This window comes from Ranitomeya imitator, chromosome 1, assembly GCF_032444005.1.
Source record: "Ranitomeya imitator isolate aRanImi1 chromosome 1, aRanImi1.pri, whole genome shotgun sequence".
In the NCBI taxonomy this organism is placed as follows: Eukaryota; Metazoa; Chordata; class Amphibia; order Anura; family Dendrobatidae; genus Ranitomeya; species Ranitomeya imitator.
Window position 1 is genome coordinate 810,717,355 of NC_091282.1, and position 26,064 is coordinate 810,743,418.

Genomic DNA, 26,064 nt, shown 5'->3' on the forward strand with positions numbered 1-26,064 from the left:
TCCCACGAACACTGACATGTCTCCGTGTTTGGCACACGGAGACACGGTCCGCAAAAAATCAATGACACCTGAAAAGATGCATTGATTTTAATGTGTCTACGTGTGTCAGTGGCTCCGGTACGTGAGGAAACTGTCACCTCACGTACCGGAGCCACTGACGTGTGAAACCGGCCTTAGAAAAACTGTACTTATACTATAGATCTGGTTGTGTAATGTACCGTAATCCAGGGACTGTTAGGCAGCGTATTTACATATGCAGAAAACTGCTGGTGGTCCTGGAGGCATATATACTGAACCATGTATACCATATATGCTGAACCATGATGAAAACCAGTTATAATATGATGCTGTAGCTCTGCCTATAACATCACGGATACACATTTCACATTTTGTTTTATGGTTTCATTTATTTTTTTCTATTTCTTTAAGTCCCTGATCATTCTAGATTTGATTCGCATCTTCAATTAAATAGTCACAAAAGGGGTGAGTCAGTGCATGATAAAAATAAACAAAAAAAAAAAAAACTAAAGAAAAAGGCAAAATGTTGGGACAATGCCGTGATCATAAATACTTAAAAAATATTTAACCCTCACAGTTAATTCCTGAGTACCAACAGAGTGAAGCCCGTTTCTCTGGGGCAGAAGGGAACATCTGCTTCCTGTGATCACCATAGTTAAACTACCAATTTATTCTGCTCGTAACACTTTAGCACAGGAAGGCTTGATGCTGAGATCCATGCAAAAGAGTCAAAGGGCCATGATGAAATTCATCCTCCAGTGATTCAAGCAACATAAGAGTGATTCTGTAGTAGCGAAACCCCCTTCTCAGGGGTATCAGGATCCCATGGGATGAGACTTGGCTAAGGAAGGTGTCTTCACAACTGTTTTGGTTTCAAGGCCACTTTCTGAACTAACCTATAAAGCACTCCAAAGTTCTGTGAAAAGACAAAAAGGTATCAGATATTATTAAGTATACAGACATGAAAAGCCAAGCTATGAGTTTTATGAATATCAGAATAAACTGTGTTCTGTCTCCGCCATCTAATATTGTTACCCTGATTATTTGCTTGCATAATTGCAGTTTCCTCAGTATACAGTATTGATATATTCATGCCTTTATTCATCTGTGATGCTTTGGCTCCCTCTAGCGGTCAGAGTTATGTTGGCAGTTCAATCTTGTTTTTGTATTATCCATGTCTGATTCTCCTCCTCCTTTGCAATGCATTATGGTAGCTCAGCCTCCATTTCCCTCCATTTTTCCTTTCACTTTCTTCAGTTTGCCTTCAAGGAAAGACGCTTCACTTCATCCCCCTTGCGATTGCATTGCCGGTATGTCTTTATGCTTCATATAGATATTCCTACTCTATATTAGCTTAGTTTAACCAGTTGTACTCCCAGTTTAGTCACTAGCTTTCTAAATGTTATGCATAATGTATATCATGTGTATTAAGTATCTGTTCTATGCCATGCACTGATTCTATGTATATCATTGTTCACAGTTTCACCGCATCAATATACCACTACGTTTAATAAAGCACAGACTCAACCACAGTCTCCTTATTGGACCCCGGTATAGCGGTTCAGCTGACTGTATAGCTACGTATGAGCCTGCCTCAGCTAGTGAGGACAGAACAGTGAAACGGCAGCCATCCAACTAGTGGGATTCAAGTCACCGGCTACACAGAGACTGAATACAGCTGCAGCAATCTCTGCACAGCCAAGCACTCTCCCAAGACACCATGTCTCACAAATCACATAGGACAAGATCTGTTACTTCCGTCTCCTCAAAGACAACATCCATCAGCAGCGCGGTCGCCATTGCCCGCGCAAATGCTGAAGCCGCCAAAATACGAGCGAGCTTTGCTGACCAAGAGATGCAACTTAAATTAGAAAAAGCACGCCTAGATGACGAAGAGAGAAGGTCACTCTTAGAGAGAGACGAGCAAGAGAGAAGGTCGCGCTTAGAGAGAGACGAGCAAGAGAGAAGGTCACGCTTAGAGAGAGCCGACCAAGAGAGAAGAACGCAGTTAGAGAAGGCACGTGTGGATGCCGCCTTAGAAAGCCTAGCAGCAATAAGGGAAGCTGCCGCAGCCCTCGCCGAAGCAGAATCGCTAGAAGCCGCGCAAAATCGCAAGCTGCATAGCCAAAGCAGTACGTCGAGTCTAGAGTTTCCACTGCAAGACTCACCACAACGCACATCTCAGTATGTTAATGAACTTCCTGATCCAAACTATAACCCTGAACCAGTACCAAAACCAGAATACGACACCTCCAACGAAGTGAGCGAGAGTCGTCACGAGGCTCAGGACAGAAACAAACTCGAAAATGTGAGGCAAAACAACTCTGCTAATGACTACCTTGCCCCTCATCAGGTAACCAACGTGGATCACCCTGCTGACGCACCGTACATCAGGCCGAAGCAATACGACACCGGCTGGCGCCACCATGAGGACACTAACAGGTACGAACGCACCTCACATCACTATCAGGGCGACCCATCACCAGTATACTCTGCTGACAACCGGTTCACGACAGAATTTGCCAAGTTCTTCACACGACGTGAACTGGTTGCCAAGGGACTCATGAAATTCACTGACCGAGCTGAAGGTTACAGAGTTTGGAAAGCTTCCTTCCAAAATGTCATTAGAGACTTGGGGCTACAACACAGGGAAGAGATAGACCTGTTAGTCAAATACCTGGGAGAAGAGTCAGTCAAACACGCAGTAAGGATCAGAGACATTAATATAAACCGCCCTGAGACTGGCCTCAAAGAGATCTGGAAAAGGCTGGATGAGTGTTACGGCTCAGCAGAAGTAATAGAAAGAGCCTTGTTCAAAAGAATCGATGACTTTCCTAAAATATCTAACAAAGGTCTCCAGAAACTTAGAGAGCTAAGCGACTTGCTAAAGGAAGTCCAAGTTGCCAAATACGAGGACGACCTACCCCTGTAGGTCGTCCTCGTATTTGCATTTCTCAACACAGCCAGAGGTGTTAACCCTATAGTCCAGAAGTTGCCCTACAATCTACAGGAGAGGTGGCTCACACATGGTTCCACGTACAAATACAAACACAGCGTTCCATTCCCTCCCTTCTCCGTTTTTGTTGACTTCATACACCAACAAGCAAGAATTAGAAACGATCCCAGCTTTGACTTTGCAATACCATATGCCACACCGTCACCACCTGCAAATCCACGCAGAACATCTGTGGAAGTACACAAGACTTATGTTTCTTCTCCAGGTTCTAATTACAGGTCTGCTGGCTGCTCCCAATCAGAGACAAAGGTGCAGGACCCTGACAAGCAGTGCCCACTTCATCAGAAGCCTCATCCTCTCCTGAAATGCAGAGCCTTCAGAGGAAAATCTATGCCAGATCGCAGAAGCTTCCTGAAAGAAAACGGTATCTGCTACAAGTGCTGCTCGTCCACAGCTCATCTCGCCAAGGATTGCAAGGTCAGTGTAAAATGCACAGAATGTGGCACCACAGATCATAACACTGCTCTACACCCTGGCCCAGCTCCATGGAGTACACAAAACACGCCAGCTGACAGTGAGCATGGCGGGGAGGAAAGGAGCACTGATACAGCTATGCCAGAGATCACTTCACAATGTACCGAGGTCTGCAAAGGGACAATAGACAGTAGGTCCTGTTCAAAAATATGCCTCGTCAAAGTATACCCGAAGGGCCATAGAGACCAAGCTGTAAGACTGTATGCTATCTTGGATGATCAAAGTAATCGATCCTTGGCTAGATCAACATTCTTTGACCTATTCAACATCAAAGGGCCAAGCACTCCCTACTCCTTAAAGACGTGTGCAGGTACTGTGACAACAGCAGGCAGGAAAGCTACTGACTACCAGATCGAGTCTTTAGACGGACAATTCTGCCTACCACTACCTACGATCATCGAATGTAACCAGATCCCAGACAATAGATCTGAAATCCCTACGCCAGATGTAGCAATCCATCACGCTCACTTAAAACGAATAGCACACCTTATACCAGAACTCGACCATCAGGCCCAGATAATTCTGCTGTTGGGGAGAGATATCCTACAGGTTCATAAAGTGAGACGTCATATCAATGGACTTCACAATGCTCCCTATGCCCAAAGGCTAGACCTAGGATGGGTCATAATTGGCAACGTATGCTTGGGACGCATGCACGCCCCATCTTCTGTGACAAGCATGCTGACAAATACATTGGAGAAAGGACGTCCATCTCTGTTTCAACCTTGTAACAATGAGTTCCATGTCAGGGAACTGCCACACAGCATCCAACTGCCCAACCATCTAATAGACTTTACTCACGACAGCAATATAGTGTCGGGAAGCTATGAGGAGCAGTTAGGGTGCACAGTCTTCCAGAGAACTAAGCAGGACAACCAAGTGGCAATGTCGGTAGAGGACAAGTTGTTCTTAGAGGTAATGGACAAGGGACTCGTTAAAGATGAGACCAACAGCTGGGTCGCACCTCTTCCCTTCAAAACCCACAGACCACGTCTACCGAACAACAGAAATCAGGCATTACAACGTTTCTCCTCTCTCAAACGTAATCTGCAAAAGAAACCAGAGATGAAAGATCACTTTTTCTCCTTCATGTCAAAGATTTTTGAAAACCGTCACGCAGAACTAGCTCCCACTCTCAAAGACTCTGAAGAATGCTGGTTCCTACCCATGTTCGGAGTATACCACCCTAAGAAACCAGGCCAGATCAGAGTCGTGTTTGATTCCAGTGCTAAATTTAATGATGTCTCCCTGAATGACGTTCTGCTGACAGGACCAGACCTCAATAACAAACTACTGGGTGTACTTATGCGCTTCCGTAAGGATTCCATTGCCTTCATCGCTGACATCCAGCAAATGTTCCATTGTTTCCTTGTGAGAGAGAGAGACAGGAACTTCCTAAGATTCTTCTGGTACAGAGACAATGATCCTACTAAAGAAGTCACAGAGTATCGCATGAGAGTGCACATCTTTGGCAACAGTCCTTCCCCTGCAGTCGCCATTTACGGACTCAAAAGGTCGGCTCAGGAAGGAGAAGCAGAATACGGAGCAGATGTCAGACAATTCATAGAAAAGGACTTTTATGTCGACGACTGTCTAAAAGCCATGCCTTCAAATGAGACTGCCATCAGTCTTCTCAGGAGAGCTCAGGACATGCTTGCCTGCTCGAACCTTAGGCTTCATAAAATAGCCTCAAACAGCCAAGAACTCATGGAAGCGTTCCCTTCTCAAGACCTATGTAATGGTCTCAGAGACCTGGACCTGGGGTCAGACCCCGCACCAATGCAACGCAGCCTCGGGCTTCTCTGGAATCTACAATCAGACACTTTCACCTTTCAGGTCAGCCAGGAAGAAAGGCCTTTCACACGTAGAGGCGTCCTGTCTACCATCAACAGTCTGTACGACCCCTTGGGTTTCGCAGCTCCTGTTACTATACAAGGCAAGGCCCTACTAAGAGACTTAACTAGGGAAACATCTGACTGGGATGCACCTCTTCCACCTGATAAGAGGATCCAGTGGGAAGAGTGGAAGAACTCGTTAGCGGCACTCTCCAACTTGCATATGCCAAGACCATACACCCCTGTGCCATCTACTGAGATACAGAGCCAAAGACTGTACGTATTTGCAGATGCTTCTGTCAAAGCAATTGCCGCTGTTGCCTACCTCAAAACTGTAGACTCCAAATGTCAGTGCCACATTGGTTTCGTCATGGGAAAGGCCAAACTCGCACCACAACCAGAGCACACTATACCCAGGTTAGAGCTTTGTTCCGCAGTCTTAGCCGTTGAGTTAGCGGAGTTCATCGCATCCGAAATGGATATCGACCCGACACAGGCCAAGTTCTACTCAGACAGCAAAGTAGTCCTGGGATATATCCACAACAAAACCAGGCGATTCTACGTTTATGTCAATAACAGAGTGCTACGAATCAGGAGATCAGTTCACCCACAGCAGTGGCATTACATACCCACAGACCAAAATCCCGCAGATCATGCAGCTAGAGCAGTTGACGCAAGTCGACTAGGAAGCACAACGTGGCTCTCGGGACCAAAACTATTGTACATTGAGGAATGTTTTCCAGACACCTTTGAACTAGTAGGAGAGGACTCAGATGCTGAAATCTGCCCTCAGGTGTCTACACTACATACAATGACCTCTGTTATCCAGCTTGGATCTTGCAGGTTCGACAGATTCTCAAGTTGGAAGTCACTTACTCGAGCCATTACCTGCCTGACTCATATAGCTCGCTCATTCGGGACCACCAGAACTCGTGACATGGAAAAATCTAAAGGAGCAGCGAGGCTTACCCACGATAGCCTAATCACCTTCATGGCTGAAGCTGCAGCTATAATCAATGCAAGACCCCTGGTTCCAGTTCCTAACGACCCTGAGGAGCCTTTGTTATTGACTCCAGCTACTTTACTTACCCAGAAAACAGGACTGTCCAGTGCCCCTCCAGGAGGATTCGACGCAAAGGACCTCTACAAGCGCCAATGGAGACAGGTACAAAGTCTTGCAAATACTTTCTGGGACAGGTGGCGCAAACAATATTTGTCTACTCTGCAGCCACGGACAAAGTGGCAATCTACTAAACCTAATCTGAACATAGGTGACCTTGTTCTTGTGAAAGACTGTCAGATTCACCGGAACCAGTGGCCACTTGGTCTAGTTACCGCAACGTTCCCGAGCAAGGACGGCCACGTCCGCAAAGTTGAGCTAAGGATGACCAAAGGGAATGAACCTAAGACATTTTCCAGACCGGTATCTGAACTGGTCCTATTGTTGCCTTCGGAAGAAAGGAGTAGTGACATCCGTTGATGCCAGACGGGGAAGTGTTCTGTCTCCGCCATCTAATATTGTTACCCTGATTATTTGCTTGCATAATTGCAGTTTCCTCAGTATACAGTATTGATATATTCATGCCTTTATTCATCTGTGATGCTTTGGCTCCCTCTAGCGGTCAGAGTTATGTTGGCAGTTCAATCTTGTTTTTGTATTATCCATGTCTGATTCTCCTCCTCCTTTGCAATGCATTATGGTAGCTCAGCCTCCATTTCCCTCCATTTTTCCTTTCACTTTCTTCAGTTTGCCTTCAAGGAAAGACGCTTCACTTCATCCCCCTTGCGATTGCATTGCCGGTATGTCTTTATGCTTCATAAAGCTCTATATTAGCTCTATATTAGCTCTATATTAGCTTAGTTTAACCAGTTGTACTCCCAGTTTAGTCACTAGCTTTCTAAATGTTATGCATAATGTATATCATGTGTATTATGTATCTGTTCTATGCCATGCACTGATTCTATGTATATCATTGTTCACAGTTTCACCGCATCAATATACCACTACGTTTAATAAAGCACAGACTCAACCACAGTCTCCTTATTGGACCCTGGTATAGCGGTTTAGCTGACTGTATAGCTACGTATGAGCCTGCCTCAGCTAGTGAGGACAGAACAAACTGGAAGAGGGTTGTACGTAGACATCAATGAGAAATCAAAAAATGCTCACAGTAGTCAATCTAGGTTTAATTTCTACTGTGCAGACCCCTACCAATCTAGCACAGGCATGGTGGTCGTGCCCATCCGTTTTTTCTTAGCTCCTGACTGCTGAGGCCACAGAATGGCAGCTTGTAAATGAAGACCAGTTGGGGCAACTGGAGCATCTATGCTGGATTAGCAGAAAGATTTCATTGGGGGCTGGGTGGGGGGCATTATAAACTGTCCAGCGGCTAGCAGATGTGCCGCAGGCTGCAAACGATCACTGGGAGCAGTGGCGGGGAGGCATTGCTGGCCAGGGGAGGGTGAATATTGCTGCACTTGATATTTTCAGCGCTGTTCATTTTTCCTTCATCAGATTACTATACTTTACCAGTAGATAATTTCTAAAATTCAAAGCAATAAAGCAATCTCTTTATGGGCATGCAGTCAACCATGAATGTGGGGAGGAGAGTTGATATATGAAAGATTAACTGCTGCATCAGAGGGTTATTAATCAGCAAATCGTAAAATAAAAGACAACCATGTACCTGAACAGCAAGGTATGCTAGGCCGAGGTAAGCTGCAATGCATATTGCCAACAAGAGATCAAATATTGCGGGTTTCACTCTGAGGAAGAAAATAAACCACCAGTTTAGCAAAGATGAAGGAAGGGAGCAGCAGTGTATTGCTTAATACAACAGGGTCACTACATGTTGTACGCTCATATTATAGTGGGCAACACAGAACTGGCAATCACAGCTTAGTGTGCAAGTTGAAGCTAGATCTACACTCACCGGTATGCATTCATTGTTTGTTTCAGCTGATCGTAAAACACAAATTCTGGGTCTCTGCAAAAATAGGAGATATATTTTAAAAAAAAAACTGCGTGGAAAAATATAGTGCTCTTTTAAATACAATTAAAACAACAAAAATTGGATTTAGAGTAATGCAAAGGGTTATTCTCTGATCTATCTAATCCAAGGAACTGTTGGCTTTTCTGCTGTATAGCGGAGCTCATGACCGCTCACTGTGCAGGAAATGACATCAGAAATGGAGCCTGTGCTGCAGCTTCCTGCAAATTACGTGGACAGGAGGAAAACGCTAAGGCGGAGTTCACACATTGGTATGATATGGTCCATGCCTGGCCCACAATTTCTGGGTCTCCTGAACTGAACTAACAGTCTGCTAGGCATATACGAAGCTGTTAGTTTGGTGAAGACCTTCCACCAGCTCAGGAAGTGGGGGCTAAACAAGGACCATATAATACAGACATATGAATTCAGCCTAACACTTCCATCACACAGTTTATTTTAGGTTTTTTTAGCTTGTAAGTAAAAACTTAATAAAATGTCATGATTTTTTTTTTAACAAGCTGTTTTATGGGAAAAACACATAAGAAAGCTTTACTTGCATGCAGCATTTATGGGGTAAAAAAAGCACCAAGATTACGAGGCGTGTGCAATAGAAATGCACCGTTTCTTCATACCACACTGATCCTCACTTGGGCCAGACCAGCTTTTCCCGACTGTCCCTACCCAACCTTTCACACTCTCCTTATGGAGACCTTCCATCAACGGTTAGGGAAAAACGCCCACTGATTACACATTGGCAGGCCTGGAAATTTTGTTGACCGAACCTCAAGACCAATTCATTCACTTCAAATTCTCAGGAAAGACATCCATAAATACATATCCCACTCTTTGCTTACTTGCAGGCAACAAGTTCTGTGGGTAGCTGCCTCCATACCCTCTACTTTCAATAACAGAGCTGCACTTATGAAGTCTAATGTGTCATATGTGGTAATAACTCTGGAATATATCAACATATACCAGTGATTCTGAGAACGTTTTTTGCGACACATTTTATGACCAGATCTGTATATACTCCTTTCTGAATCAAAATAAATAGCACTACGGCCAGACCTACAGTCTCCTTTTCTTTTCTGGTGCTGAGGTTTCTACTTCGATTAGTCTGGACCACAAGTACCTTCCTCGAGCACACTATATTTAAAAGGATAGTGATGCTGGTCTTTCTCCATCTACATTGTATTTTGTTAGCTGTAAATTTAGCTTAATATGTTGAGTTTTTTCTTTTTAAGAAAATATCTGAAATTTTATGAAAATGTTAAATTTTTTGCATTGTTCAAAGTATGCATTTAGAGTTCTAGGCATGATTGGTAAGTGAGTGAGTGGTTGCTTTTATCAGTGTTTAGCACCAGCGCATGCCTTTAATCATGGGGCTTGCTGCCTCCTGCAGTGTATTAGTATTGCGGCCAGGTATTAGTAAGAAAGACTGCTTCGTTTCTGTGATGTTTTTTTTTAATCAGAGGACAGCAGTATCATATGGAGGAAAACATGCCTTCACAGAAGGTCAGAACAATGGTTTTCAATGTAACATAGCAAGACTGAACTTTTGAAACGTGATCCCACCAAGATCTCCACACTCCTTTCCCTTACTGACATTATGGCGCCAGAAGAGACTGTACTGTAATAACATTCGATGAAACAAGAAAAGAAAACAGTGCGGCACTCACCCTATTGAAGCTGAGAAATCGTGCTCTTTATTGGAGAAAAATATTTAAAACATCCGTTAGGACATCAGGTCTGCAGGAGGGTGCGGAGGTGGAGTGTGGACGACAGCCGTTTTGCACGGTATGTGCTTCAACGGGTCCACACCCTCCTGCAGACCTGATGTCCTAACGGATGTTTTAAATATTTTTCTCCAGTAAAGAGCACGATTTCACAGCTTCAATAGGGTGAGTGCCACACTGTTTTCTTTTCTTGTTTCATCGAATTTACTCTGGATTGCTTATCAGTGCTGAGCACTGTATACCCAGAACATACGTGCCACCTGTGTATTTCTCGGATGTTCCTCAAGGAGTTAATGTCCATATTGATTTGTGCTTCTCTAGTGCCGTCCATTGCTCATTCTGTGTGTTGACTGTAATAACATTATATAAACCACTCTGTATCAATCCCAAGTATTGGGGAATAATATCACCACATTGCCCTTGAGAATTTTTTTTTTTTTTTTTATAATCAGCATCCCTGCACTGTCTCTGATCTATAAAGTTTAAAAGTAAAAAAAATATGGTGAAGGGTTCTCTATAAGGGTGTGCTTTTATATTTTGGTGGTTATGGGAGGAATCAGTACTGTATCTTTTTATTGCGGACTCCCTAAATGATTGATGAATTGGTGACAGGTACAGGGCAAATTTAGCCCCCTGCCAGCACCACAGAGCTGATCTAGGACTATGGTTCAGCCGCTCAAGCCTTGCACCCTTCCATCAATAACATGATTGCTGGAAAAAGATGTTGGATGCAATATTACTACTTCCTAAGCTGTATACACAGGGCTTGTTCAGCACAGTATATTACAGCAATTAGGAAGGCAGATATGGTAATAAACTCTCTCTTGTGCACATGAGTCTGTAGATCTGAAGCCTCTGTCACTCCAGCTCTATTACCTGCCCAACACAATCTCCTCCTGGTTGACTGATGGCTCCTTTGCCTGAAATCACACAGCACTTAGGCTGACAGTCAACCAGTAGGCCAGTAGGAGGAGGCAGGGCATAGAGCTGTAGTGACAGGGCCGTGAGAACTACAGCCTCAATTGCAAATCAATTCAAATGATGATTTCTCAGAAATGGAGAAACAGATTTGTCATGTAAAGATATTGCTGAACTTGTCTTTGAAAGCGCTACACAGGCATGTAATTTTTTTGTTTTTTTATGGGGGGTTGGGAGGTTGTTAAATTCCTGCAGAGAGATTCCCCTTAAATTACATTTCTTCATACTGATAAAAAACAAATCTAAATAAAAGGTACAGTAGTTCAGTGTAGGATGTGCTGTAAATGTTTCCATAATAATTTGGGAAAGTTCTTAAATGGCTTATCAATGTCTGTTCTGTTCCTGATGTAAGGATCTGGGCTTTTAGTTGGCATGAATCTGTGCTGCACTTTATGTACAGGCTCAGAAATGAGGCAGGGCTGTGGAGTCTGGAGTCAGGGAAATGTCCTATAAGTGTCTGTTCTGTTCCCGATCTGAGGATCTGGGCTTTTAGGTGAGATGAATCTGCTGCACATTATGTACAGGCTCAGTAGTGAGGCAGTGCTGTGGGGTCGGAGTGGAGATGAATCTGTTCTGCACTTTATGTACATCCTCAGTAGTGAGGCAGGGCTGTGGGGTCAGAGTGGAGATGAATCTGTGCTGCACTTTATGTACAGGCTCAGTAGTGAGGCAGAGCTGTGGGGTCAGAGTGGAGATGAATCTGTGCTGCACTTTATGTACATGCTCAGTTGTGAGGCAGTGCTGTGGGGTCAGTGGAGATGAATCTGTGCTGCACTTTATGTACAGGCTCAGTAGTGAGGCAGGGCTGTGGGGTCAGAGTGGAGATGAATCTGTGCTACACCTTATGTACATCCTCAGTAGTGAGGCAGGGCTGTGGGGTCAGAGTGGAGATGAATCTGTGCTACACCTTATGTACATCCTCAGTAGTGAGGCAGGGCTGTGGGGTCAGAGTGGAGATGAATCTGTGCTGCACTTTATGTACATGCTCAGTAGTGAGGCAGTGCTGTGGGGTCAGTGGAGATGAATCTGTGCTGCACTTTATGTACATGCTCAGCAGTGAGGCAGTGCTGTGGAGTCTGGAGTCAGGGAAATGTCCTATAAATGACTGTTCTGCTCCTGATCTAAGGATCTCTGCTTTTAGGTGAGAAGAATCTGTGCTGCACTTTATGTACATGTTCAGTAGTGAGGCAGTGCTGTGGGGTCGGAGTGGAGATGAATCTGTGCTGCACTTTATGTACATGCTCAGCAGTGAGGCAGTGCTGTGGGGTCAGTGGAGATGAATCTGTGCTGCACTTTATGTACATGCTCAGCAGTGAGGCAGTGCTGTGGAGTCTGGAGTCAGGGAAATGTCCTATAAATGACTGTTCTGCTCCTGATCTAAGGATCTCTGCTTTTAGGTGAGAAGAATCTGTGCTGCACTTTATGTACATGTTCAGTAGTGAGGCAGGGCTGTGGGGTCAGGGAAATTGAGGAGTCGAAGTCGGTGGTTTGGCATACTGACTCCACAGCCCTGACCAATGCTTTTTTAATTTGTATCCACTCACTTACCTTTTATCAGCCTTGACGTGATAGAGTTTGACATCTTTCAGGTATCGACTCATGTAGTACTCCAGCGTGTTGAGTACATTGCAGTCTTTATCTACCAGCTGTGCTGCACGAGGCTGGCTGGTCAGCCATCGCATCACTGCTTCTAACTGCTCCTTTTGGACCTGCTGCAGCAAAAAAAAAAAAAAACACAGAAAATTAAACCAAAGGCAGAAATAATGATCATGATCTTCTTCTAGTGTTACAGCAGTTTGATTCCACAAGGATGAGCACAAATATGTTTATTCATTAAGAGCAAGTAATGCAATGTTTATTTCTGTCAGACCTATGCAGCCATTCACTCTCCATTAACCTGGCTATTTTTCTCCTGCTTACCATCTGCTGTGTGAAGATCTGTAGGTCAGATGGCGCTCCCTGTGGTAGGAGAAAGCACAATCTGAATACAGTTTACAGGGCAAACGATGATGATGAAATCAGTCAAAGTTCTAAATGTACCTTCTCTGTGAGATTATATATGACGCGGGTGAGCGCTTCAGCGAGTATTCGAGTGTTACGGGCCAACACCTCTGTGTCCACTTTCCAACTAGGGTACAAATGCAAAATCAATTACAGTATATGAAAATAATTACACTTTGTTGTCGGGGTACAAAATTTACTTTCAAAGAAAATATTTATAATGAATCCTATTCTCATGGAACCTCACACAAAACCTTTCAGTAATACGCAGGGTGGATTTGATTTAAATCTAACTGATTTAAATCACTAGTCAGTAAGGCTTGATTTAAATCAGTGATTTAAATCAAAGTGTCTACCTAACTGAATTTGACTCCGCAGAGGTCCCAGCCTCTTCTTCACGGCAAAAGTGTTACAACATGAACAGAGTTCTGAGATGACTCATCTTCATCACCGCACTTCTCACGATCCATGCCACTCATCTTCATCACCACACTTCTCATGATGTTGCCTCATTCGCGCCACCAGGCCTTGCATCTCTTTGTTGCATCGTTTGCATTTTGCACGCATGCCTGCCTTACCGATAGGCGAAGGAGCTTCATTAAAATATTCCCAAACTGGGTCTCTTTTACGGCCTGCTGCCATTATAAGGAAATAATGTAATAAACCTCAGATCGTACACACAAACAGATCCAGACTTGTCTGTCTGTGGCTATGCTGCAGTATTGTGCTCAAAGTTTCACTTTCATTTTCTTGTCTGCTTGCCCTTCCTCCTCCTCACACTTAAGGTACCTTCACACATAACGATATTGTTAACGATATCGTTGCTATTTGTGACGTAGCAACGATATCGTTAATGAAATCGTTATGTGTGACAGCGACCAACGATCAGGCCCCTGCTGGGAGATCGTTGGTCGCTGAATAAAGTCCAGAACTTTATTTCGTCGCTGGACTCCCTGGAGACATCGCTGGATCGGCGTGTGTGACACCGATCCAGCGATGTCTTCACTGGTAACCAGGGTAAACATCGGGTAACTAAGCGCAGGGCCGCGCTTAGTAACCCGATGTTTACCCTGGATACCATGCTAAAAGTTAAAAAAAACAAACAGTACATACTTACCTACCGCTGTCTGTCCTCCAGCGCTGTGCTCTGCACTCCTCCTGTACTGTCTGTGAGCCGGAAAGCAGAGCGGTGACGTCACCGCTCTGCTTTCCGGCTCACAGCCAGTACAGGAGGAGAGCAGAGAAGCAGAGCGCAGCGCTGGAGGACAGACAGCGGTAGGTAAGTATCTAGTGTTTGTTTTTTTTAACTTTTAGCATGGTATCCAGGGTAAACATCGGGTTACTAAGCGCGGCCCTGCGCTTAGTTACCCGATGTTTACCCTGGTTACCAGTGAAGACATCGCTGGATCGGTGTCACACACGCCGATCCAGCGATGTCTCCAGGGAGTCCAGCGACGAAATAAAGTTCGGGCCCTGCGCTTAGTTACCCGATGTTTACCCTGGTTACCGGCATCGTTGGTCGCTGGAGAGCTGTCTGTGTGACAGCTCTCCAGCGACCAAACAGCGACGCTGCAGCGATCCGGATCGTTGTCGGTATCGCTGCAGCGTCGCTTAATGTGAAGGGGCCTTTAGATTCACATTCTTCCTGTGTTGTGCAGATCTATTCCATTCCAAACAATCAGAAACATATTGTCTAACTTCTTGGACTTGGCACTGAAGGGGTTGATTCTGTATTCATAGGTCTGTAGAACAATAGGATTAAGGTCTTTTTCTCAACTCTGTTCATGTTGTAACATTTTTGCCGTGAAGAAGAGGCTGGGACCTCTGCGGAGTCAAATTCAGTTTTGAGAACTGCGTAAGTAAAGCGAGCGTCTGTGATAATATAGGAGAGAAACTGCCCACTAATCCTACAGAAACCTCTGGAAGAGCATGGCATTGTGAATGTTACACATATATAGCCTTTATTCTACTGAGTTAAACAACTCAGCTTTATCTCATGATGGAAGAACCTTTGGATGGTAAAATTTTTTCCTCAAAAAGCAGTTTTTTGAAAAAAATCCGATTTAAATTAAAAAAAAATCCGATTTTTTTGATTTAAAAAAAAAAAACATTGATTTTTATCCACCCTGGTAATACGTTCTAAAACATTGTACTTGCAAATAGAGACAATTTGACTAACAGTGAAGTTGAAAGCGAATGGTTACAAACGTATTCTGATTCTTTTACTCACGTATATCGCAACATCATATTTCACAGAGCTTTAGGGTATGTGCACACGTTGCGGATTTTGCTGTGGAGGATTGGCCGCTGCGGATTCGCAGCAGTTTTCCATGAGTTTACAGTACCATGTAAACCTATGGAAAACAAAGTCCGCAATGCACATGCTGTGGGAAAAAACGCACGGAAACGTAGCGTTGTTTATTCCGCAGCATGCCAATTCTTTGTGCGGATTCCACAGCAGTTTACACCTGCTCCATATTAGGAATCCACAGGTGTAAAACCGCAGGTGAAATCCGCACAAAAATCATGGTAAATCCGCAGTGTGGTTTACCTGCGGATTTACCAAAATCAGTCTGGCAAATTCCGCAGAGTAAAATCAGCGTGTGCACATACCCTTACACACATTATCATCACTGTCCCCATTGGGGCTCATAACCTAAATATCCTATCAGGATGTCTTAGGAGTGTGGGAGAAAACCATACAACATGGGGAGAACACAAACTCCTTGTAGATGTCCTTAGTAAGATTTGGGCACACTGCAAACTACGCTGCTAACCACGGAGCCACTTTTGTATGTGATACTAGTGAGAGTTCACCCCCAATTTCTATTAGAATGGAAATCTCTGGTCTACATCAGCAACAATTTCACAAAATAGCGGAACAGATTTTATAACCTGAAGCATGACATGAATTTCACACATTTAGTTCCGCCACTTGTGGAGGGAGTTTAGAAAACCCCATCCAGTGTGACTATACTGTAATTTGTTGCAAGGTTGTTTGCTTCACCCACATTTCTAGCAGTGCCGCTGTAGGAAGTCATACATCACAGTAGGCAACACTGGAAAACATCCAGAGAAGCATTGCTTGAAAGAAGCACTTCTGGCTTGTGGGATTTTTTATTTTTAACTTACCTTAGATCCAAAACGCTGCTGCGGTGACCACTACGGTGGCCATCTAGGTGAGAGATGGTAAAAGATGGAAGTCTGCGGATAGCAAAGCGTTCATGTTCCCAAGCTAGTGTGTCTTCAGCCAGGTTTATCTTCTTATGAACCATGGAAAACTTCACCTCAGGGAACTGGGTAGATATAACCTGGGTAAAGAAAGGAGGTCATATTTTAAAAAGTTTTATTAAATAATGCAAAAAACCCATCATGCCAGTGATTAACAGAACTGGATGATCTCTGAACATACGATAGTAAAGGGAGACGTAATAGCCACTTTTCCGAATTACCATTTCCAGCTCTTTGAGGAAAGTGTGCTGTAAAGTTCCTTCTTTAGGAGGCTTAGATACATGAAGATGCAAGCTGTTAGCACTTCCTACAGTATCCAGGCACAGCACAAAAGCCACGTTATCTTGAAGGAGGCTTGAATCTAAAAAGAGCAGAGTGTAGATTACAATTCTTGGGCTCGCCATGGCATATCCATTAGTTTACACACATCGCCCTCTAAACAAAATCAAGTAGAAGCAATGGTGTTCTTGCTGAATTAAAAGGTTGGAGAAACAAATACTATATGACCATTAGAGTCTTGGGGACCAACCCCACCCATGTAACCATGCTGCTCCCAACGTTGTTATGCAAGCTATGATACCTGTGTGGTCCAGATGATCCTCTAACCATCTCTTTGTTCCCTGATAATTAAACTTTCCTCCTCCTGATGCGAAAAACAGCAGATTGTAACTGTGCAAGAGAGAAAATGTGAACAAAATACATCAGTAACATTAACATGCCATGTACACATTACTTTGCTTCACCTCAGCGTACGTCAGTGTTTTCTCTCCGTGGACAGGTGGATGTTAATTTCTTGAGCTTTCGTAGTCCCCGGCCTGGCGTGACGCTATGAATGAGGCATGTGGTGCACAGGTGATGTCTCACGAGCCCAGCTAATCATAAGCTGAGCCCGGGACCACATAGGGTAAGGAAATATGCGCAGCGCCTGTCCACGTCAATATACACTGACCTGGACAGTGGAAGGTGGCTGCACAATGCGATCTGCTCATGTCTAGTAGACATACTTCAACCAGAAATACGCAGAGAACACAGGAAACAATTAATGATATCCACTAATTACAATGCTCGGGCTGATAAGCCAACCTAACTACAGGTTAAAATGATTTCCCCTCTGAGCGCATACATTCAATTTCAGGTCTGAAAGGTTATCTCTTGGCACAAATAACTAAATCATATGGAAATAAAACCAAATGTATTAAAAGGTTATATTACTTTATACCATTCTATATAAGTTATAAGATGCATCCCACTAGGCAGCACATCAGAAGTTAAAGCCTTGAGGCAATCTGTCGCCATGAAAATGCAGTCCAATCCGCATACGTCATGTTACAGGGCTGGGGGAGCGGAGTAGATTGATATATCGTATCCTCTGCACTTTCTAGGATTTTTGGTCCAGTGGGCAGTCCTATCAGTGACTGACAGCTATCTGTGTATGCACTCTTATACAAAGACCACCACACATTTGAAGTCACTTTGAGGGGCCTATGTGACAGAAAATGGACAATACAATTTGTTGTGCAATTTCTCCTGAGCATATTGATATCCCATATGTGGGGGAAATCTACTGTTTGGGCGCACAGCAGAGCTCGGAAAGGAAGGAGCGCCAGTTGACTTTTAAAATGTAAAATTTGCAGGAACAATTAGTGGACGCCATGTCACGTTTGGAGAGCCCCTCGTGTGACTAAACAGTGAAAATCCTCCACAAGTGACAACATTGTGGAAACTAGACTCCTCAGGGAACTGATCTAGATGTGTGGTGAGCAGCTTGAAACACCTGGTGTTTCACAGATGTTTATAATGTTGTGAAGTGGAAAAAAAAAACAAACCAAAAAAATACATTTTTCCCACAAAAATGTTTAGCCCAAAACTTTGTAGTTTTACAAGGGCAACAGGAGAAAATGGATCTCAAAATTTGCTGTTCAATTTCACCGATACCCCAGATGTGGTCGAAAACTACTTTTGAGGCACACTGAAAAGCTCAGAAAAGAAGAAGCGCCATATTATAGTGCAGATTTCTGGACCCCATTTTACAAACTACACCTCTCAATGAATTCATCTAGGGGGGCAGTGATCATATTGACACCACAGGTGTGTCACAGAATTTGATACAATTGGAAATGGGTAAAAGTGGCACCAAAATTTGTCCCACAATTTCTGCTGAATTTAGAAATGCCCCATATGTGGCTGTACAATACTGCTTAGCCATACGGAGAGACTCGGGAGGGACAGAGCGCTATTTGCATCCTGGAGCACAGATTTTCCTAGAAGAGTTAGCGGAGTCCATATACAGAGCCCTTGAGTGCTAGAAAAACAGAATCTCCCCTCAAGTGATCACATTTTGGAACTTTTATGATTTTGACTCCATGGGTGTTTACCAGAAACAAGCAGCAATGAATGTTGCTGAGTGAAAATTGCAAACTGCTGTTGCAAGTATGTAGTGGTGCCCAGCTCATGGTTCTGGACACACGCACCAGTAAATTAGGTGGTCTCTCATCACTACAGAAATGCCAAACACATGGGCGTTAAGTGTGGTGTAGGCAGGTGGGCATTTTGATTTGCATAATTTCTTTTTTGGGGGAGGCGATGAGCCATTTTGCTTTTACAGAGCCTTTGTGCTACCGGTAACGTAGAAGCCCCCTAAATTTTCATTTACAGATGACAGACCTGAGTGGGGACTTGCTTTTTTTGTAGATGGAGTTGAAGCTTTTATTGGAAACATTTTACATAACATTTTGGATCACATTTATCTGGCGCTCTACGCTTAGCACTTATGAGACATGTAACAGATGAAACCCCCTAGGCCTATAATGAGGCAGCAGAATAACTCTGGACTCCTTCTGGACTCTGTTCATTGATGTCCTTCTTTTCAGAAGCGCACAAAACTGTGGCTGATGGCACTTATGTAATCCTAAAAAGACAGACACCACCGAATCACAGGTCCTATGGCCTCCACAGTGCCTCCATCTGCCTCATTATAGGGAATTTTCCGCTGTGGATTCTGTCTGAACCATGTATTTCAGAGATTTACACAGAAACCCCGATGTAAGCATTCAGCATAGACCTCAGGATAAATGTGAGCCGAGCCTTACTGCAATCTTTGGGAGGCAGAATGAACAAATCTACAGCAGGTGAAGAAATTGTTTTATTTACTTTTTACGCTGTTCCTAGTGTGGTATAAGTGATTAGGCGACTTTGTTCTTCTGGTCGGTGCGATTACAGAGATATCATATTTATATCAGGTTTTTGTGATTGGCTGCTGTCACCATAAAAGATGCTATTTACTGCAAAAATTAGTTTTTGCATGGCCATATTTAGACAACTATAATTTTTCCATATTTCAGCCAACAGGGACATGTGATCACTTCTTTTCTGGGGGACGAGTTCACGTTTTTATTGGTACCATTTTCGGGCACTTGACATTTTTATCACTTTCTATTCCGATTTTTGGGCAGTAGAATGAACAAAAACCAGCAAATTCAGGAATTTTTTTATTTATACCGTTCCGCATGTGGTAAAATTGATAAATAGGGATTTTTGTGTGTACTCCCCGTAAAATCCTTTTCTCCGAGCCACTCATTGGGGGACACAGGACCATGGGTGTTATGCTGCTGTCACTAAGAGGCTGACACTAAGCTGAGACAAAAAAAGGTTAGCTCCTCCCCTGCAGTATACACCCTCATGCTGGCTGCCAGAGACCCAGTTCCGTGCAAAAGCAGTAGGAGAATAATAACAAAATAGCAAGTAACAGAGTATAACATGTCCAAAAAACAGTCAAAAACTGAAAAAGGTAACAAGCCGAACAGGCTAACAGGGTGGGTGCTGTGTCCCCCAATGAGTGGATCGGAGAAAAGGATTTTACGGTGAGTACACACAAAAATCCCTATTTCTCCTTCGCCACATTGGGGGACACAGGACCATGGGACGTCCCAAAGCAGTCCCTGGGAGGGAAACAATACAACCAAATAACTCCGGGTACCATCTGACTACAAATGCGCAACGGCTGCTTGCAGAATACGTCTGCCAAGGGCCGCGTCCGCAGAGGAGTGAATGTGGACATTGTAGTGCTTTGTGAAAGTATGCAGGCTGGACCACGTTGCGGCCTTGCAAACCTGCTCCGCTGTTGCCTGGTGCCGGATGGCCCAGGAAGCACCCATCGACCGAGTGGAGTGTGCTCTAATCCCCGCCGGGATAGGTCTGCCCCTGACCCGGTAGGATTCCTGGATAGCAGATCGAATCAAGGACTTTGAAGAGTTGGGGAAGAAAGTAAAGGAACTGGATGCACAGGTAGTTTTTTCTTCTATCCTTCCAGTAGACGGGCATGGCACCAGGAGATGGAACAGGATCCTTGATGCAAACAACTGGCTAAGACGATGGTGCAGACAACAAGGATTTGGATTCCTGGACCACGGTGTGAATTACTGGTATGATGGACTCCTCGCCAGAGACGGACTACACCTCAACAAACCTGGGAAACACACATTCGCCAGAAGACTCGCTACACTCATCAGGAGGGCGTTAAACTAGAAGAAGAGGGGACGGGAAGAAAAACATTAGACTCGAACAAAGACGACCCAGGAAAACATACTCAGAAGGGAGGTAAGAACATTTCTAAAACAATCCACAGTGAAGAGATTGGAACAAAACAAAATCCTCTAAACTGCATGCTCGCAAACGCCAGAAGCCTGACAAACAAGATGGAAGAACTAGAAGCAGAAATATCTACAGGTAACTTTGACATAGTGGGAATAACCGAGACATGGTTAGATGAAAGCTATGACTGGGCAGTTAACTTACAGGGTTACAGTCTGTTTAGAAAGGATCGTAAAAATCGGAGAGGAGGAGGGGTTTGTCTCTATGTAAAGTCTTGTCTAAAGTCCACTTTAAGGGAGGATATTAGCGAAGGGAATGAGGATGTCGAGTCCATATGGGTTGAAATTCATGGAGGGAAAAATGGTAACAAAATTCTCATTGGGGTCTGTTATAAACCCCCAAATATAACAGAAAGCATGGAAAGTATACTTCTAAAGCAGATAGATGAAGCTGCAACCCATAATGAGGTCCTGGTTATGGGGGACTTTAACTACCCGGATATTAACTGGGAAACAGAAACCTGTGAAACCCATAAAGGCAACAGGTTTCTGCTAATAACCAAGAAAAATTATCTTTCACAATTGGTGCAGAATCCAACCAGAGGAGCAGCACTTTTAGACCTAATACTATCTAATAGACCTGACAGAATAACAAATCTGCAGGTGGTTGGGCATTTAGGAAATAGCGACCACAATATTGTGCAGTTTCACCTGTCTTTCACTAGGGGGACTTGTCAGGGAGTCACAAAAACATTGAACTTTAGGAAGGCAAAGTTTGAACAGCTTAGAGATGCCCTTAATCTGGTAGACTGGGACAATATCCTCAGAAATGAGAATACAGATAATAAATGGGAAATGTTTAAGAACATCCTAAATAGGCAGTGTAAGCGGTTTATACCTTGTGGGAATAAAAGGACTAGAAATAGGAAAAACCCAATGTGGCTAAACAAAGAAGTAAGACAGGCAATTAACAGTAAAAAGAAAGCATTTGCACTACTAAAGCAGGATGGCACCATTGAAGCTCTAAAAAACTATAGGGAGAAAAATACTTTATCTAAAAAACTAATTAAAGCTGCCAAAATGGAAACAGAGAAGCACATTGCTAAGGAGAGTAAAACTAATCCCAAACTGTTCTTCAACTATATCAATAGTAAAAGAATAAAAACTGAAAATGTAGGCCCCTTAAAAAATAGTGAGGAAAGAATGGTTGTAGATGACGAGGAAAAAGCTAACATATTAAACACCTTCTTCTCCACGGTATTCACAGTGGAAAATGAAATGCTAGGTGAAATCCCAAGAAACAATGAAAACCCTATATTAAGGGTCACCAATCTAACCCAAGAAGAGGTGCGAAACCGGCTAAATAAGATTAAAATAGATAAATCTCCGGGTCCGGATGGCATACACCCACGAGTACTAAGAGAACTAAGTAATGTAATAGATAAACCATTATTTCTTATTTTTAGTGACTCTATAGCGACAGGGTCTGTTCCGCAGGACTGGCGCATAGCAAATGTGGTGCCAATATTCAAAAAGGGCTCTAAAAGTGAACCTGGAAATTATAGGCCAGTAAGTCTAACCTCTATTGTTGGTAAAATATTTGAAGGGTTTCTGAGGGATGTTATTCTGGATTATCTCAATGAGAATAACTGTTTAACTCCATATCAGCATGGGTTTATGAGAAATCGCTCCTGTCAAACCAATCTAATCAGTTTTTATGAAGAGGTAAGCTATAGACTGGACCACGGTGAGTCATTGGACGTGGTATATCTCGATTTTTCCAAAGCGTTTGATACCGTGCCGCACAAGAGGTTGGTACACAAAATGAGAATGCTTGGTCTGGGGGAAAATGTGTGTAAATGGGTTAGTAACTGGCTTAGTGATAGAAAGCAGAGGGTGGTTATAAATGGTATAGTCTCTAACTGGGTCGCTGTGACCAGTGGGGTACCGCAGGGGTCAGTATTGGGACCTGTTCTCTTCAACATATTCATTAATGATCTGGTAGACGGTTTACACAGTAAAATATCGATATTTGCAGATGATACAAAACTATGTAAAGCAGTTAATACAAGAGAAGATAGTATTCTGCTACAGATGGATCTGGATAAGTTGGAAACTTGGGCTGAAAGGTGGCAGATGAGGTTTAACAATGATAAATGTAAGGTTATACACATGGGAAGAGGGAATCAATATCACCATTACACACTGAACGGGAAACCACTGGGTAAATCTGACAGGGAGAAGGACTTGGGGATCCTAGTTAATGATAAACTTACCTGGAGCAGCCAGTGCCAGGCAGCAGCTGCCAAGGCAAACAGGATCATGGGGTGCATTAAAAGAGGTCTGGATACACATGATGAGAGCATTATACTGCCTCTGTACAAATCCCTAGTTAGACCGCACATGGAGTACTGTGTCCAGTTTTGGGCACCGGTGCTCAGGAAGGATATAATGGAACTAGAGAGAGTACAAAGGAGGGCAACAAAATTAATAAAGGGGATGGGTGAACTACAATACCCAGATAGATTAGCGAAATTAGGATTATTTAGTCTAGAAAAAAGACGACTGAGGGGCGATCTAATAACCATGTATAAGTATATAAGGGGACAATACAAATATCTCGCTGAGGATCTGTTTATACCAAGGAAGGTGACGGGCACAAGGGGGCATTCTTTGCGTCTGGAGGAGAGAAGGTTTTTCCACCAACATAGAAGAGGATTCTTTACTGTTAGGGCAGTGAGAATCTGGAATTGCTTGCCTGAGGAGGTGGTGATGGCGAACTCAGTCGAGGGGTTCAAGAGAGGCCTGGATGTCTTCCTGGAGCAGAACAATATTGTATCATACAATTATTAGGTTCTGTAGAAGGACGTAGATCTGGGTATTTATTATGATGGAATATAGGCTGAACTGGATGGACAAATGTCTTTTTTCGGCCTTACTAACTATGTTACTATGTTACTATGTTACTATGAATCCATCTGGCTATCGTGGCTTTAGACGCAGCCAAACCCTTTCTGTGACCCTCCGGGAGAACAAAGAGGGAATCCGATTTCCTGAAAGGAGCCGTTCTGGAAATGTACCTCCTAAGGGCCCGTACCACGTCCAGGGAGTGAAGGGCTCTTTCGACCCTGTGTTTTGGCTGCTGGCAAAAAGAAGGGAGAATGATGTCCTCATTAAGGTGGAAAGAGAGATACCAGCTAGAGTTAGAATCCAGATTTCAACAGCCACGCCGTTAAACGTAGGGCCCCTGAGCTCTGGTGGCAGATCGGCCCATGGCGAAGCAGATCTGGGCAGTCTGGTAACCGCCAGGGAACGTCAGCTACGAGCTGAACGAGCTCCGCGTACCAAGCGCGACGACGCCAATCCGGAGCGACCAGAATGACCGGAACCCCCTCCGTCTTGATTTTTCGGATCACCTTCGGCAGTAAGGGAAGCGGAGCAAACACGTATGGGAGTTGGAACTGATGCCACGGGGATATCAGCGCGTCCACTCCGATAGCCTGGGGATCCCGAGAACGAGCAATGAAATTGTGAACCTTGGCGTTCAATCTGGACGCCATCAGATCCACTCCCCCGAGGCAAGGCCCTGACGGCTTAGAAAGTCCGCCGCCCAGTTTTCGACGCCCGGAATGTGCACCGCGGAAATGGTGGAATGGTTGGCTTCAGCCCAGCGAAGAATGTGGGAGACTTCCTGCATCGCCGCCCTGCTGCGGGTACCCCCTTGGTGGTTTATGTATGCCACCGCTGTGACATTGTCCGATGGGACTCGGATTGGGTGACCCGCGAGCAGGGAGTGAAAGCGTCTCAGAGCGAGTCTGATCGCACGAATCTCCAGGATGTTTATAGGGAGCCTCGACTCTTGTACTGTCCAACGACCCTGGGCAGAGTGGTGAAGAAACACCGCACCCCAGCCGAGGAGACTGGCGTCGGTAGTTACCACTAACCAGCGGATCGGTAGAAAAGACTTCCCCTGGAGGAGAGATGGACCCAGGGTCCACCATACAAGGGATTGTCTGATCCGCGGAGACAAAGGGCAAGGACGATCGAGGGATAAGGGACTCCTGTCCCAGTTGTCCAGCAGAGCTTGTTGTAGGGGGCGGAGATGGAGTTGAGCGAAGGGGACCGCTTCTATTGCGGCTACCATTTTGCCCAGGATCTTCATGGCGAACCGAATGGATCGCGGGCGAGGATGGCAGAGCGTCCGGGCTCCTTGCTGAAGCTCTTGAGCCTTGGACCGAGGAAGCAAGACCAGACCCCTAGAGGAGTCCAGGATCATTCCCAGAAAGGAGATCCGTCGGGCAGGAACAGGAGAGGATTTGTCCAAGTTGATCAACCAGCCCAGGCGCGAAAGAGAATCCAAGGTAATGCGGACGCTTGCCTCGCAGGCCTGATAAGACGGACCCTTTATGAGGAGGTCGTCTAAGTAAGGTAACACGACCACTCCTCGAGAATGAAGAATGGCCATGACGGCCGCCATGACTTTCGTGAATACCCTGGGCGCCGTGGCAAGACCGAAGGGCAAGGCGTGAATTGGAAATGGTCCTCTAGGATGGCAAAGCGGAGGAACCTTTGATGTGGCGGGAATATTGGAATGTGAAGATAGGCATCCTTAATGTCTATCGATGCCAGGTATTCCCCTCTCTCCATCGAAGAGATGACCGACCGGAGCGATTCCATCCTGAAGTGTCGAACTTTTACGCACTTGTTCAGGAGCTTCAGGTCCAAAATGGGGCGCACTTTCCCGTCCTTTTTTGGCACGACGAAGAGGTTTGAGTAAAAACCTCTGAACCTCTCGTGTTCCGGAACCGGAACAATGACCCCGCTCTGGCGGAGGGAACGAATGGCGCAAAGTAAAGCGCGAGACTGAGCCTCCGAACTGGGGAGACGAGAGGGAAAAAAAACGAGCCGGAGGGGAGGCAGAGAACTCTATTTTGTAGCCAGACGACACCAGATCATTGACCCATCCGTCGTGGATGACGGAGAGCCAGACTTGCTGAAAAAGAAAGTAGACGACCGCCTACTTTGGTGGTATCGACTGGAACAGTTCCTGAGTCATTGCGAAGGGAATCTGGCAGGCCTGGACCCTCTGGTTCTGGGTTGCCTGGGCTTTCCTCGCCAGGACTGATTTGGCCTGAAAGAGGGACGAACGTCTCTGTCTGAGCGAGCGGATAGGTCCGATCTGGAAGAGGCAGC

At 44.6% G+C, this 26,064-nt stretch overlaps 1 protein-coding gene across 2 annotated transcripts in view; it reads right to left on the minus strand.

The window, feature by feature from the left end:
• Positions 1-387: 387 nt before the first annotated feature.
• Positions 388-26,064, minus strand: part of NCLN (nicalin) — a 62,484-nt gene continuing 36,807 nt past the window's right edge. For both annotated transcript variants that reach the window (XM_069739395.1, XM_069739388.1), the window contains exons 7-15: positions 16,863-16,951; positions 16,504-16,643; positions 16,184-16,362; positions 13,091-13,178; positions 12,971-13,009; positions 12,599-12,762; positions 8,277-8,330; positions 8,031-8,109; positions 388-934 (exon numbers count right to left, since the gene is read on the minus strand). In XM_069739395.1, coding sequence (XP_069595496.1) covers positions 875-934; positions 8,031-8,109; positions 8,277-8,330; positions 12,599-12,762; positions 12,971-13,009; positions 13,091-13,178; positions 16,184-16,362; positions 16,504-16,643; positions 16,863-16,951 — 892 coding nt within the window. In that variant the 3' untranslated portion in view covers positions 388-874. The remainder of the gene's footprint in view (positions 935-8,030; positions 8,110-8,276; positions 8,331-12,598; positions 12,763-12,970; positions 13,010-13,090; positions 13,179-16,183; positions 16,363-16,503; positions 16,644-16,862; positions 16,952-26,064) is intronic.